We start from the raw sequence: 15,579 nt of genomic DNA, 5'->3' as shown, positions 1-15,579 counted from the left end.
TGGCGTTATAAGTTTGTAGTTATATGTTTGTGTATCGATTTATAAATCGAAAAAACGAACTACAAACATATTAACGCCAAACATTCGGTAGAATTTATAGAATATTGTAAAAATTATGGTCTATTACCAACATATATATATATATATATATATATATATATATAAATCTAAAAAATGAATGTTTATATTCATATATAAATATGTGTGATACATTTTATGTTTCAGGAAAGCATATTTAGGATCCGCAAAAACCAAAGTGAAGAAGTTTTGCTGAAGAGACATCTGCATTGAACATACAATTCTACTGTTACTTGTTCAAGATTTTAAAATATATTAAAATTTTTAGCTTTAGATACAATAACTTTCATGAACGTTATAAATTTGTTCATTATCCGTAGAATCAAACTTTGTAAATTTAATGAGTGAAATTATTGAAATATTATACTTATTGAATTTTTCAAATTGAAAACTATACTCAATGTTTTCATCGTATTGCTTTAAATAACGAGCTAGTCAAATTTTTAATTTTATGAATAGAACTTTTCAAATAAATAAATCATCCATCTGACACAAATTTGTTAAAAAATGCGTTAGCGGACACGAGCACAGAGCAGACTGTTAAGATAAGAGTTGGAGGTAAGATGGAAGTCACTTTCGATCTAATTTTTATGACCTCCGCGAAATGAACCTTTTCAAAATTTGTTGTGCCGAAGCTATTGAACGCGAAACATTGGTAAACCCCTGTCACATTTTTCATGTGGACGAAGTTTTCAACGTGACGGGCCACATAGATGAAACTCATATGAGTTCGACGATAAATTTTTGATCTCTCGTCAGGAAATATGAGGACGACATCTACTGCAGGATCCCCAAGTGAACCGCACTTAGCAATCAATTGATTAGAGCTGGTTGTTTCAACGGTGAAAAATAAAATTTTTGGGCTCACCTTCTTACCAGTTATAAGTTCTTCTTCAAGGTTTGACGAAATATCGGTGTCGTACTCGAGGTCAAGGTCGAGGTCTGACTCGCCAGGATCCAGCAGGGATCGCTCGCTGAGTCTACCATCTGCCAAAGCGACATCGTTGTAAAATACATTTTCGTGCTCCTGCCCGGGATCGACGTCCGACTCTTCCACTTGCAAGTTGAAAGTTGTCATGCCTCCCTCACCCCTGACAGATTGCTCGATTAATAATTTGTTTTTCAATGCCACTAATTGCCTGGCAATATCCTTTGAATGTTGCACTTGAAACTTCATCAGAGTATCCAAGTTATACTCGTTCCCGATTGTTCCATTGCAGTTAATTATTGAAATTTCTTTTAAATTTTTGAACAACTGAAAAAATGTCGAAGATAAGTTCAAGCCGGTGGTGGAGATTATTTTAATTTTTTCAACGGAATTGTGTAAATTGCTTAATTGAATTTGTCCCAGAGCATGACTGCACGATTTGAATTCCAAATTTTTTACGACCTTCATGTACTTTAAGAACGCCATGGTCTCCAACTGCTTCTTTATTATTACAGTCTCCAGCCTTATAAAATTCTGAAGTTCAAATTAAAAAAAAATGAGTGCTTGCAATTTAAATTTTTGAAGAATGTTGTAACTAAAAAAAATAATTCTATTAAATGGTACATGTAACAATTAAATAATGAATAGACACTTTAATTATATTGAAAAAAATCTGAAAAACCAATAAAAATGTTATTAATTTCAACATTCAAGTCACGCTTGTACATCTTTTTAGTTAATAATTTCAATACAATACCTAATCATCAAATCAATCCAAACGATAAACCTTCATTTGTCTATAAAGAAATTGTATTGAGGGGACAAATTTTATTTTACTTTTCATCAAACGAACGAATAAATAAAAACCCACCTCAAACATTTTCACATTGGAACCAGGCGGCAGATGATCAGTTAGAACTAGAGTCACCAGTTTGTCAGCGAGAGGCTCCATGAATCTAACATTGGTCCACATCATATTGTACAGCTCGTCTGAATGCTTGATGGCAAGGACATCCAATCTGTTGATGTTGGCGAAGAGGTTTTCAGGAATTGGTGCCGATGTTTTCACAAAGAGAAAAGTCAACCTAAGGATCATCACATTGTCGAAAAATGTATGAGGGACTGTCTCAAAATTCAATTTCCTGATGAGTACCATCTGGTACTCTTCTGCTTGTGTTAGCAAATTTGAACTGACGTGGCAGTCTTCGATTGTGCAATAATTATTTTCGCACGGGGAGCAACTTTTCGACGATGCGATAAAAATTTTACTCAAGAGAATAATTGCCCGAATCAGTTCCATGCTTGGGTTTTGTTTTGTTTGTTTTTTCGTTCGTGCAGCACGTACGTCACATCGTAGTCTTGTTTTTATTTTGAAGTTATAAAAAAATGATAACTTTGAAATTTGAAGGTGTATTCGTTTGAATTTGAATCAAAAATTTGCGATCAATCTAAAATTATTATGAAATGATGATGTAAAATTATTATGATCGCCACTGTAACTTCAAAACGGCAGGTTGTAGCTCCTAAGACTTATGACCATTCAAAGGAGAATGATCACAGAAGCAACAACTGGAACAGAAGAAGAGAACAACCTCGTCGTCAAATTTATTTCGACCAACGATCAAACAATGGATACAACAGAGAGGACTATTCCAGACTTAAAAGAGACCGCGATGGCAGGTGCGACCGAGAAAGGCAGGTGGTACGAGATGGGTATGACAGAAGAGGGCCTAAAAGAAGATGGGAGGAGGTTGATAACTACAATGAGAATGCAAAAATTGAACAGAACAACATGTGGAATGAAAGACGTAAAATAATGAATGACAAATTTTTATGACGATAGATTGATATCTAAATGCTTTACTGTAGTTAAAATATAACGAATTAATATTAATAAATATTAACTGCTAATTAATATTAACACACCTACACAGCGGTAAACTTTAACGATAGCATTTAAATTTGACTCCTCCTTTAATTAATATTCATGAGCTATTTGCTCGCTTGAAAACATTAATATTCATTTTGCGCATATGTATATATGAAAGAAAATTTATTTATTACTTTGTTTATTTAAAAAAAAGGAGCTTGACTTGTTAAAAAATTACCTAAAAAATTGAAATAATGCCTTGAACATTTTCTTCAATTTTTTTTTGTAGAATTATCGTAAATTTGATTGATTACATTAAATATTTTAATTCAAAATAATCCCTAAACGTTTGCGATGTAAATTGTCTGTTGAGAAAATTTTATATATTCAATGTATATAATTCTAAGATATAGATAGAAGTTTGTTACAATTTGTTTATATACAAAACAATCTGATTGTTCGGTATTTACGCTTTTGTGCCTGCTTTAAAACTGCTAAAACTTTGTCAATTGATTCAAATATTGAATGAATGAAGGAAAAATAAATGAATGAATGAATGAATGAATGAATGAATGAATGAATGAATGAATGACATTCACGGCTGAAGAGCTGTTAAGAATTAAGAACATCTGCGATGTCAAGAAAAGAGTGGTCTTTTTGTTTGGCAATAAAAACAAGGCGCTAAGAGATGCCAAAACTATAAAACGAATCGAGTTCTGTATTAGAAATCTCACCAGTTTAAGAGAGGAGGCCAAAGCAACAGAAGGATAACAGTCCCAACAACAAAGGAACACATGTGATAATTGTGTGGGGACAACTGAAACACCAGAAACTGGGATACAGAAAAGGGACCAGGGTACCCAAACGGAGGATATCCAGGTAAAGGAGCCTACAACGATATCACCTAAAGGAACAAGGGAATCAACTTCTAAATCAAACAACCAAACAAAGAGAGCAACAAAAAGAATAATAATACGGCGGAGAAGAGGACACCCATCCCCTACACACAGGAGATAACAACGGGTGACAAGGAGGACATATGCGCAACAGTAGGGGACTCGGATAACGATGGGAATCAGGAAAAGGAAAGGTGTTCAACATAGCAAAACATGATTGAAAACTTTTTCCATCTGACCCACGACATTATTGACGAGTTAAATGACGATGAAATGGTGGCGGAAGACCAATCAACAGGGTACATTCCACCAACCACTAGATTGACAGGTATAGAAAAAACCAATTACCACCAGTTCATTAGGGCGCAAGACTAAAGAAGGGAATAACACTATAATATTAGGTTGCTTCAAAGGAGTGGAAGAGCTGAAGAAGAGAGTGAACTTTTTCTTGGAGAAAGACACGAAGAGTATAGATGGATACTTGGTCCACAAGAATATCATCATAAATACCAACCCCAGAAAACATACAAGTCAGATGTCCCTCGATATAGTGGAGAGTATCTTGCCGTACCAAGATGCCAACTGTAACGTAGAAAATATAAAGAAAGACCCGCACTCTCTGCTAAAGTCATCTATGAGGAGGCAGACATTGACCAACAATATGTGCAAAAATGAGAATGAGTGCATGTGCATCAAAACGTGTATGGAGGCATTCAGGAAAAACACATGCACCATGTACAATCAAAAAAACGTGCAATAGTAACGCGTCCACAGAGGGAGCGTAACTACTCGAACATATTGAATATCTTACAACATAGGTTAAAATTTAATATGTGGATATTTTAAATGAATTCAATTAATAATGCGAGCAATTTGTCGATTCTTGCTAGTAAATTAGCATTGCATATCCTCCTTAGTATATTTGTAATTATCTATTTATGCATACTTACGTACACATACATACATATATACATACATATACACACTTACATATGCGCCAAAATAAGATGTCAATGAAGGCTTGACAACTCGGCAGACCAAGTTAAGCCACTGCTGAAAACGGTGATGAAATGAAAAGCCAGAAATGAAATAGACTTGGCAGAACAATCTTTGAAGCTTAAGAAGATTGTTGGAGCAGTGCACGGCGTAGGCTGGTTTCAAAATATGTGGTGGTCTGAGATCTATAACAAAACAAAAAGACAGATGATTATTGAAGAAAAACGTGATGAGTACGGCAGAGAAAAAGTGGTGGCACCAGTGCAGCAGAGTCAACAGGGCAGATGGTCGTCGTGGGAAGAAGTGTTGCAGAGAAACGTTAGTTGGGAAGAAATTTAGAATATGGCTCCTCTCCGTTTAGTTTTTCTAATGAGAGGAATATACGACCAGCTGCCAACAAATTTGGTTCGGTGGAATTTGTCAGAACAGAACAAATGTACACTCTGTGGAAGTCACGAGACACTCGCGCACGTGCTGTTGTCATGCCGGTATGCTCTAGGCCACGGTGTGGCGCCACAACAAAGTTTTGAAAAGCATAGTAGAAACTGTCTGTTCCGCTTGCAATGACTCCAAATCTCAGTCTGCGAGAAACTCGAAGGTGTATTTCCTAAAAGAAGGACAAAGCAGAGACGTCAAACATGACCGAGTGAAAGATGGTATTTTAAAAAACGCCAACGATTGGGTTGTGTACGCTGATTTGGAAGAAAGATGGAATTTTCCAACCAACATCAAAGAAACAGGCATAAGACCAGACATGGTGGTGGCATCTGAGAATACGAGTTCAGTTATCATTATCAAACTAACTATGTCGTACGAAGATAACACGCTCAGTAGCCACGACATGAAAACTGCAAAGTATGAACAGTTGATTCAAGAAGTAAACAAGAAAGGATACAAAACCAAGTTCTGCGCTGTTGAGTCTGGTGCAAGAGGAAAAGTGGGAGCGTCGACGTATGCACTTTTCAAAGAGTTGGGACTGTCAGGCAGGAAGCGTATAGCATGCTTGAAAAAAGTTTAGTAGCACAGAGCAAGCTTTGTATTGGTTGTGGCTGAATAAAAATAAAAAGAAGTGTCTGCTGAATTAGCAAGCCATAGCTAGAGTGATACAATTCTGTATGGAAATATAAAGCTGAATTTTGGTATAAATAGCAGATCAACAGTCATCGAGAAGCGTTCGAGCGTGGCCGAACGTGGCCCGGTCTCCCGAGAATGTTAGGAGGTTGTTCAGGGCCGAAATATTTGTTGACGAAGATTCCTCTTCTGGACTTTTTGATGATTTGGCTCACCGGAGCTCTCACATACAGACATACATACAAACATGCATACAAATATACAGACTGGTGTGTGTGTTTGCATTCGTTTCCGTATAATTTTATGATGGGAGCATTTTTTAATTTTGTGCACCTTGTGTTATTATGATTATTTCCATTAATATTGTCAGTATCTACACTGATAGCTATAAAGTTTATACTAATATTTTTTGAAAAAATTCGGGACAGTCAATACCTAATGAAATACACAATGCTTTAGGAGAACGCAAATTTCAAGTGATCGTTTTTTGTTTATGAAAATTAAATTGTTTTGACTGTTGGCTTTCCGGACATTGATTCCGGAAATATTGATTTTATTTTGTAAATTTCAAACTTTGACAGACGCAGAACAAAAGCACGACATGTTCAAATGACAACTAATTTATTTATACCCACATAACGAATATTTAATAAAAATGATAATAAGCAGTATATGGGCTTTAATATTTACGATTGTTTATACTGGAGACAGAAATTGGTTGTGGAATGGTCTTCTTCAACTTGAACGGCCTTTACGAGAAAAAAGTTAACGACGTTTTTCAGCTTGTTCAGTTGTTTTATTATTTTTATATTAAAACTTGTTTTTTTATTTTAATTTGGCAAAAAAATTGTTGCCTTATAAGGAAAAAAAAATTTATTGAATTTAATTTTAACCCAACAAAAATGAGTGGGTCTTCAATAATTGATTGTAGTCTTAGTAATAAATAATTTTATTTTAATTTATAATAAATTAATTTTAATTTAATGAAAATGTATTTATTATATTAATAACTCTTACTTAATACATTCTATTTGTGTTTGACCTCTATATTTGCACTCCTTACACAAAATCCCCTTCAAAAAAAAAAATTTAATTTTTTCAAATCAATTTTTTTAATATTTTATATATCATATAAGGTTAGATTGATGGATATTTTAGAAATTATTTCATAATTCATTTAAGTTAGTAACAGTGTAATGGTCAAGTTGCCTAGCACTGTTCATGAACTCTCCTGGTTCGAATGCCAAGAGATCATCGCCTGTCGCATGCAAAAGTGTGAGTTGTGTATTTAGATACACGGTTTGATTTTTGGTTTAGTGCATCCCAGTTTCTTGTAATTGAGCTTCTTAAAACAACATTATTATTGTTATTATTATTATTTATTCATGTGTTTATTTATTGACATAATTGAAAATCTAATCAATATTTATTACGAATCTAGTATGTCCCTTTCTTCTCAGATTAATAGTGTTGCTAGAAGTTCTTACTTTCATCTACCTAGAATAAAAAAAACTTTTGCTTTTTTTTGATGATCCTACTCTTCTCCTTCTTGTTATTTCGTTAGTTTTATTAAGGATTGATTATTGTAACTCGCTCTACTATGGCCTTTAAAAGTAAAGCTTTTAACTCTGCTACTCGTTTAGTTGCTCGTGCCCCTTTCATTTCTCATATATCTCCATATCTTGTTTTTTGCACTGGCTACCTACTGAATATAGAATAATTTTAAAATTTGCACATTTATGTATAAGTCTCAATATAAATTATATCCTAAGTACTTATAAGATATATTAATTGAACCTAAACGCCCCAGTTTACGATCCTCTTCTTGTTCTCACTTCTTCTTAACGTGTTGAACACTCTTTTGCTAAATCTACATTTGCTTTTTTTGGCCCTTTTCTCTGGAACTCTTTACCTCCTTCTCTGACTACTTCTCCATCACTTACGAAATTCAGAACGGATCTCAATACTTACATGTTTGCAAAATTCATTAGGAGCGCTGTTGAACATCGCGCAAATAACGCTTTATAAACCAATTGATAAATTGATAGATTGATAATTCATGAGAAATACCGACAAAAGAATTTGAAAAATAAAACTTCCCACTTTGCACATGCACGGACCGTCGACTACATGTTTCATAGATTGCTTTTTGTAAAGTTCGAATGGGCCATGGGCGTCACAACTAGGAAAATCTTGGAAAAATATAAAACATTATATCACATTGTAGTAACAGCAGCAGCAGCAGCAGCAGCAACAGCAGCAGCAGTAGTAGTACAAGTAGTAATAGTAGTAGTAATAATAATAATAGTAGTATTAGCAGACGCAGTACTAGTAGTTGTAGCAGTAGCAGTAGTAGTAGTAGTAGTAGTAGTAGTAGTAGAAACAGTAGTAATAGTTGTAGTAGCAGTAGTGGCAGTAGAAGTAGTAGTAGTTAATAATAATAACAATAATAACAATAATAGCAGTATTAGTAGTAGCAGTAGTAGTAATAAAAATATTAGTAATAGTAGTAGCAGCAGCAGCAGCAGCAGTAGTAGTAGTAGCAGTAGTATGGTGCGTAGCAGAGTAGTCAGTGACTGTGTTGTCAGCCTTGTTTTTTTTATTGCAGGCTATAAGGAGAACATTTTGCTATAATTCGGAGAAAATTCGCTGAGATTAATTTTCGTTTCATTTTATTTTATTATAAAAATATTGTTATTAACATAAACGGATATGGCAATTTGGATCTTTTCCAATTAAATTTTTTTTGTCATTTTAGTTCTTTTTTATGTGAATCTTAGAAAACTTTGAAATGAAAAAGTGAAATTTGACAACTTCACTTAAACAAATCAAGTTATCACAGTTTCTAAACTTAGGCCTAAAAAAACGTCTTTACTTAGAAAAAAACATTATTATGAAAAAAATTTTTTTCAAACCTTTGGCTTTGACTTTGTTTTTTCTCTTTTCTGAAATGCAATCAAACTTAATACTATAATACACGAATAACTACACGAATAACATTTACATAAATTTTTAATATAAATAGATCATTCAATTAATTTATTTATCATTAATTAATTGTTAATAAGATAACTTTCTCTCATCAATATATATTTTTATTACGGCAAAAATTTTCCCACAAATTAAAAAACAATTTAAATTAATTTTCTAACCCAAGCACATAACCTGTGCATGTCCAAGATATTTGCATAGATTGCAAGGAACACCCTTTAGTATAAGTGTACACACATTTGAACATATTCAATTAAAATAAAAATACATTATTGTTAAATAATCTTTTTTCTAATTATATGTAATAGTTTTTAGTTCTACTATTTTATATATTCTAATATTTTTAATATATTTTTGGTATTTACTAGAAATAATTTAAATTTTTCTATTAAATGATTTTTGTCGACTTATATTATGTTACCAAACCAATACGCCATTTTTTAATTTCATTTTAACTCAAACGCTGGTCAGTTAGCGTCAAAAATTATTCTACTTTAATTTCCATGATGTGGTTGATCCTCATGGGATAAGTGAAAGAAATGAAAAAAGGAGAAAAGTTGATTGAATGGTGTGTCACAAATGATCAAATTCTGGTTTGACAATCACCCAAGGAAAAAATATACTTGGAAGAGTCACGGAGACAAGGTGAGTAATATGTCTGATTGCATTAAAATAAATAGACGATTTCGAAATGCTGTTTTACAATGCAAAAGTTACTCTGGAGCTGATTTTGGCAGTGATCATAACCCAGTTGTTTATAAAATCAAAATAAAGTTAAAGAAAATCAAGAGTGAAGTGGCCCGAAAAATTTGGAATTTTGTCAGTCTGTCACAAAATGATGAGATCAAGGTCAAGTATAACGTTGAAGTACGGAATCGTTTTCAGTTATTGACCGAAGACGTAAACAAATCTAAATGTGAAATATATAGAGATGCCTTCATAGAATCAGTGAGGAAAGTTATACCTGTGAAAGAGCAAAGAATAGTTTAGAAATAGATAACTGATGGAAAAACGAAATAAACTGGAAGAACTTTAACTCAATTTTTTAATCAGTACGCCACAAATGAAATTTAATTAAAACTGACATTTCATTAAAATATATCGAAATTAAAATTCATACATACATCAGCACACTACCATATATTATATATATACATCCGACCTAAATTTATTTTTTTCAAAGGAGAAATTTTAATAAAATTTATCAAGAAAAAAAAATTTGTCATTCTCCCTAACCATACAAATGCACGGACCGCGTTGATCCCGTTCTATGAGTTTCTTGGGACTGTATTTAACGGGACGGAGTAAAACGTCGCAATTTGGCAACTTTTCAGCGTCTGAAATTTTTTTATATACAAGTCATAGATTTTTATGATGTCATGTTTCTATGCTTTATTAAATAGGAAATCAGTTTTTTTCCTCAGTTTTATTAATTTAGTTTATAAGATTTTATTTTCTTTCTAATGTTCGTTCTAATAATTCATGATCATGATTTGACCTACGACCGCTACAAAGTTTTTATCCTCCAGTCAGTCTTCCAGGTCTAATCATTTCCAGTTTTGGTCAATAAAAGGATTGTGGATTACAAATAAATTTTAAAAATTTGAGTCGTTTTTTCTCGACATGTTTATTCATGAAAATTTAAAAATAAATTAATTGATCATTTAAACTCAGGCCCGGAACTAGGGGGCGGCAAATTTAAGGGGCGGCAAATTTTGAAAAGTTATAAAAAATTTAAAAAAGTTATTCGCATTTGTCAAAGTTTGGATCATAGTAAATTTGATTTTTGTATACTATTTATATGTTCTTTTTATATAAACATTAAAATATAAAGGCCAATATTAAAAACGGAATCATCTTATTTGTAATCTTATAAAATAGGGTATTTGTTTTGAAATAGTAATATTGGTAAATTTGGAATCATTGGGATGGTTAGCGAATTTTTACAGAAAGAGATTTAACGATCGATTTGGCTGCCCGAAACCTCAAAGGTCTTTTGACATTTATGAAGTTATGAGTTTGCACCATCTGAGACCATTGTTTAGAGTAAATTGTTAGCAAATTGATTAATCTAACATCTGAATTGTTTAGAGTAAATTGTTAGCAAAATGATTAATCTAACATCTGAATTTTCAGAAGAGAGACCAAGAATGAAAAAAAGCTTGATGAGTTTTGTTACAATAAAGCTCTTGCAAGTGTTGAAAATGTGTAGCAAGAGGTTATGTTAGAAATCTTTGACCGGATGATTTCAGTGTCATCTGGAGAACGAAGTTTCAGCAAACTCAATCAAAATCATCAAAAACTACATGAGAAGTACAATGGGGCAGGAGAGGCTTTTCAATGTAATCCTAATTTTAATCGAACAAAACGAGCATCCCTCGTCAATTTTGATAATATAATCAATACACTTGCAGATTAAAAAGCTAGAAGAATTTGTTTTTAATGTAATATACAAAACAATTATTTGTTAAGTTGACGTTTTTGATAAGTTTTTCACTTTTTAATGTTGTATGACTCTATTATTGTTGTTTTTTCATGTGCTAACATATACATTGCTATTTCCATCAATAAAACATTTTAATAAGAAACGTGTTGTATGTAATTTTAAAAACTGCATTTAAACAACAGTTTTTAGCAGCAGCATAATAATAACGGGGTGAGGGGAGACACTGAGTTTTGCCCCCCACCCCTAGCAAATAAAGCTGGTTCTGGCCCTGATTACGCTAGTTTTGGCCCTGTTGACCGTATTTTTTACTATGAATTTGTAATTTTGAACTTGCAACCAATATTGCCCAGGGCGATACAAAAATACAAACTTATTGTTATCAGAGAAAGGTTTACAACACTAAGCATGAGCAAAATCATCGGACAGCGGAAAGCCATTGTCTTCTTTAATCCTGTATGTATGTTTGTGTTTGGATGCATGGATTCATCTGTGTATGTGCATGTTTATGTGGATGTGTTTGTATTCTATTCTTATATGTATGTATGTGTATGTGTGTTTGTATCGGCGAATTCATGAATAAATTCACCAATTTATCACTAAAATTATAGGCGTTCATAAATGAACCAAATTATACATCGTATCTCTAAACATAAACAAATTATCAAACAGTTTCGTTTAAGCCAATTTTTTATCAATTGGAATAGTGATAACACTCAATAACATTAGAAAGTATACACTTGGTAAAATATTTATTTCGATTAAGTTTTATACATTAAAATATAAAATATTATGTCGAAATATCAGATATTTATTTTGATTAAGCTTTATACATTATGAATAACTTTTAAAAGCTTTATTTAAAACAAACCTGTAAACCAAATTGATGAAAATTAACAAATATGTGACTGATAAGTTTGAAATTAATGATAACACTCAAAAAATTTCAAAATTATCAACTAGTGTTCTCAACAATCACTGCGTATTTATAAGATCTAAAAATCCATCCTGGTATTGCTATAATATAATAGTATAATATATATAATACGTTATAATAATATATAATAATGAATTTGTGATAAGAATAATGTTAAAACAAATTTGAAAGCCTAATTCAAATTTGAATATGCAAAGCAATGCAAAGAGAACGTTAGGAAAGCAAAAATCATTACATTTTATAAATGATTTGCATTCATATTTGTGCTTCTTGTTGTTTTCAACTGATGGGATGGATGGTGTACACATTTTTAAGCAACTCTACTGATTCAGCTTATTAAATGTTTTCCCCTTGCATTTCAAAGATCAAATTATCTTACCTTATCTTTGAGAGTTGCTTGCTATTTATTGCAAAATACAATACTTCAGTTTGAAGCTGTTCTTTTGTTACTGTGTCGTCAATTTTTTGGGACAACCCCAAGTACTGCAGAGCGTCACTGGGCGTTTTCTTTAAAATTTCTGCAAAATTTTTTGAATCTAAAACAGATAAATCAGCGTAAAGACTACCATGCTGAGAGAATCTCTGTTTGTTTTAAGCTATTAATCACTTGATCCATAACTACTTTGTGAACAAGGGCACTTAATTTATCTATCACATCTTTTTTTTCCTTCAAGACAGTCTGCAATTCAATGTAAAAGTTTTTTTTATCTGGTTGGCTGTTTGCAAATTTTGAGAAATTTGAAGCTGTCAGTGAGGAGCTTTTCCGGTGTCCCGGCGGCCAAGCCCAAGCCGTCATCGTCGTCCTCATCGCCGTCGTTGTTGTTCATGTTGGTGATGAGGTTTTTTTTCTAATTTAAATTCTTAATTTGGATAGTCAATATTTTTGTTGCAACTTTGTGCAATAATTAAAATTTTTAAAATCAAAATTGATGGTTTTTTGTCAGGATGATGATGATGTCACAACTAAACTGTTTCCGCCAAATTTTCGACTTTCAGAGAAATGAAGGGATCCAGGAATAGTAAATTTTCTTTAGGGTACATTTCAAAGAAAAAAATTGAACCATATCAGTGAATCACGTGATTTGGTCTGGTTTCATCAGCATTGGGAAATTGTTTGCAGTAATAAATTTCATCGGAGAACGATAATAGCCTTGGTAATAATTACAATGTTAAAAGTATTAGTAGTATTAGTAGTTATAGTTGTAGTAAAAGTGGTAGTAGTAGTACTATGTAGTAAATAGTAGTGGTAGTGAAAGTAAAATCTTTAGCAATAGGTAGTACTTTTTATAGTAGTAGAAGTAATTAAGTAATTAGTATTAGTAGTATAAGTAATAGTAGTAGTATTAGTAGCAGTAGTAGTATTAGTAGTGGAAGTAGCAACAGTAGTATAGTAGTTCTTATTGTTTACTATTATGAATCATTTAGTCCTAAGTTATAAATTTATTTAAACCAGGCTAAAATATTATCCTATCTGTACCAGTAATAAAATTCTTATTTATTCATAACTAGTAAAAAATCTTATCAAAATTTAACCATTTCGCCAAACTAACTACAAAAATTATTCCACCCACTTAATTCAAATGATCAACAGTTACGATTTTTCCTTTAAGCCATAAAATTCAATTTACTTCATACTCATGCGTTATGTTAAATTAGCTCTAATATCATGTTTTAATTGGACATTCATCAAATTTTCATTTCAGTCATGAAATTCACAATTCATTGCGTATTCGTTCATTATGTCGAATCACAAATCGTGTTCGACAATCATCAAATCATCATTTCAGCCATAAAATTCACACATTGCGTCAGATCTTTTTTCCAATTATACTCAAACTCAAAACTCATTAAAAATTGTCATTCAGACCATTCCAAATATTAATGATTCTGATAATGCAAAATATGCTTTTTCAAATTAATTCAGAAAGATGACGTCGTCAACTTCATTGTGTTACTTCTTGTGCCTCTGTCGACTTCTACTAGTTTGGGAAGATATCTATTGCCGTTGGACTTCATCATTTGATACAACACGATCAGATCTCCTCTAATCCTTCTGTACCGCAAGGTAGGTAGATGCAGAAATTTCAGTGTTTCTTTATAATTCATATGAGTGTATTCTACTACTGTCTGAGTAACTAGCTCCTGTCTGCACCTTCTCAATCGACTCCACATCTTTTATTGTCACAGGAGACCATACTGGTGCTCCATACTCTAGTTCAGGGGTGGGCAAACTTTTTGCTGTGAGGACCGCCTTGAAAACTATTTTACCCTTGGATGGTTGCATAATTACTTTTTTCGACCATTGACCGGTTGTGGAGAAAATTCGTTAAGATGTTCATTTGTAGCTGACGACATTTTTATTGGTCATTTCATTTTTCTTTTCTTTTTCAGAATGTGTACAAAGATTCGTGAGCCGCATAAAAATGGCTTGGCTGTAGTTTGCCCACCCTTGTTTTAACCAGTGGCGGATTAAGTCAAGCGGGGGCCCTAAGCAGAAAAAAATTTGGGGCCCTCAAACTTAGTGTGTCGTAGAGAGGCTTTTAACCTTCAATTATTTCCAACTTATAACTATGTAGGTGATATACATCTTTAAACTAAAAACAACTTTTAACGAATTTGAATATATTTTGTCGACAGAGTTGTTACAAACATTAATATATTAAGTGCGAAATTTTTAAAATATTAAACACTGAATTATTCTAATTAAATGTTCAAGTTATTTTTATTTACAAACACAACACACACACACACACACACACACACACACACACACACACACACACACACACACACACACACACATATATATATATATATATATATACATATATTATGAAACGTGTCTGCGTTCATTTAAGGCTCTTCCAGTGCTTAGTGTTTCGGGTTTGTCTTTTTCCTATGGTGAACACCCTTCCTGAGATACAATCATTGCAAATATTTTTTTCGAGCGCCATTTCAGACTTCATGCTATTTGTGATGTGCTTCATAGATTAAAATTTGGTCAAATACAAATATATAAAAAAAAATACAAAATTTCCAAATAGTCAAAAAAATATGTTTGACAATAATGATTAAAAGAAATCATTGGAAAATAATAATCGACAAACAACATTTTTTTCAAATAAATTTCTCCCTAGCTTTACTTCTTGCAAATTCATCAATAATTTTGGCAGTGTCGACACTATTCATTATTTCTTGTTCTATATACAGAACAGTTAAATTATTTAATTTTTGTTCCCCCATTTTACTCCTCAAATAATTTTTATTTCTTTTCAAAACAGAAAAAGATCTTTCACCAGATGCATTAGATAAAGGAATAGTTAAAAAAATTTTCAATAATATTTCAATATTGAGAAGTGTGCATGACAT

The 15,579-nt window shown here is 32.3% G+C and overlaps 6 protein-coding genes across 6 annotated transcripts; 3 read left to right on the top strand and 3 right to left on the bottom strand.

The window, feature by feature from the left end:
* Positions 1-556: 556 nt before the first annotated feature.
* Positions 557-2,306, bottom strand: HELRODRAFT_178090 (hypothetical protein; the record flags this gene model as incomplete). The annotated part of the gene is made up of 2 exons (XM_009026236.1): positions 557-1,540; positions 1,878-2,306. The coding sequence occupies 2 exons, from the start codon at positions 2,304-2,306 to the stop codon at positions 557-559; spliced, it is 1,413 nt and encodes a 470-aa protein (XP_009024484.1).
* Positions 2,307-2,489: 183 nt separating this feature from the next.
* Positions 2,490-2,843, top strand: HELRODRAFT_178089 (hypothetical protein; the record flags this gene model as incomplete). Its single annotated transcript, XM_009026235.1, has 1 exon — positions 2,490-2,843. The coding sequence occupies one exon, from the start codon at positions 2,490-2,492 to the stop codon at positions 2,841-2,843; it is 354 nt and encodes a 117-aa protein (XP_009024483.1).
* A 621-nt stretch (positions 2,844-3,464) lies between these two features.
* HELRODRAFT_178088 (hypothetical protein) lies at positions 3,465-4,532 on the top strand (the record flags this gene model as incomplete). The annotated part of the gene is made up of 4 exons (XM_009026234.1): positions 3,465-3,589; positions 3,706-3,755; positions 3,828-3,966; positions 4,127-4,532. 4 exons carry the CDS (start codon positions 3,465-3,467, stop codon positions 4,530-4,532), a joined length of 720 nt encoding a protein of 239 aa, XP_009024482.1.
* Positions 4,533-9,409: 4,877 nt separating this feature from the next.
* On the top strand, positions 9,410-9,820 carry HELRODRAFT_178087 (hypothetical protein; the record flags this gene model as incomplete). Its single annotated transcript, XM_009026233.1, has 1 exon — positions 9,410-9,820. One exon carries the CDS (start codon positions 9,410-9,412, stop codon positions 9,818-9,820), a length of 411 nt encoding a protein of 136 aa, XP_009024481.1.
* Positions 9,821-11,675: 1,855 nt separating this feature from the next.
* Positions 11,676-13,251, bottom strand: HELRODRAFT_178086 (hypothetical protein; the record flags this gene model as incomplete). The annotated part of the gene is made up of 3 exons (XM_009026232.1): positions 11,676-11,727; positions 12,590-12,792; positions 13,180-13,251. The coding sequence occupies 3 exons, from the start codon at positions 13,249-13,251 to the stop codon at positions 11,676-11,678; spliced, it is 327 nt and encodes a 108-aa protein (XP_009024480.1).
* A 2,076-nt stretch (positions 13,252-15,327) lies between these two features.
* HELRODRAFT_85494 (hypothetical protein) lies at positions 15,328-15,579 on the bottom strand (the record flags this gene model as incomplete). Its single annotated transcript, XM_009026214.1, has 1 exon — positions 15,328-15,579. The coding sequence occupies one exon, from the start codon at positions 15,577-15,579 to the stop codon at positions 15,328-15,330; it is 252 nt and encodes an 83-aa protein (XP_009024462.1).

This window comes from Helobdella robusta (genome assembly GCF_000326865.2).
Source record: "Helobdella robusta unplaced genomic scaffold HELROscaffold_46, whole genome shotgun sequence".
In the NCBI taxonomy this organism is placed as follows: domain Eukaryota; kingdom Metazoa; phylum Annelida; class Clitellata; order Rhynchobdellida; family Glossiphoniidae; genus Helobdella; species Helobdella robusta.
The sequence above is the reverse complement of the archived record's forward strand: the minus strand, read 5'-3'. Positions and strand labels throughout refer to the sequence as shown.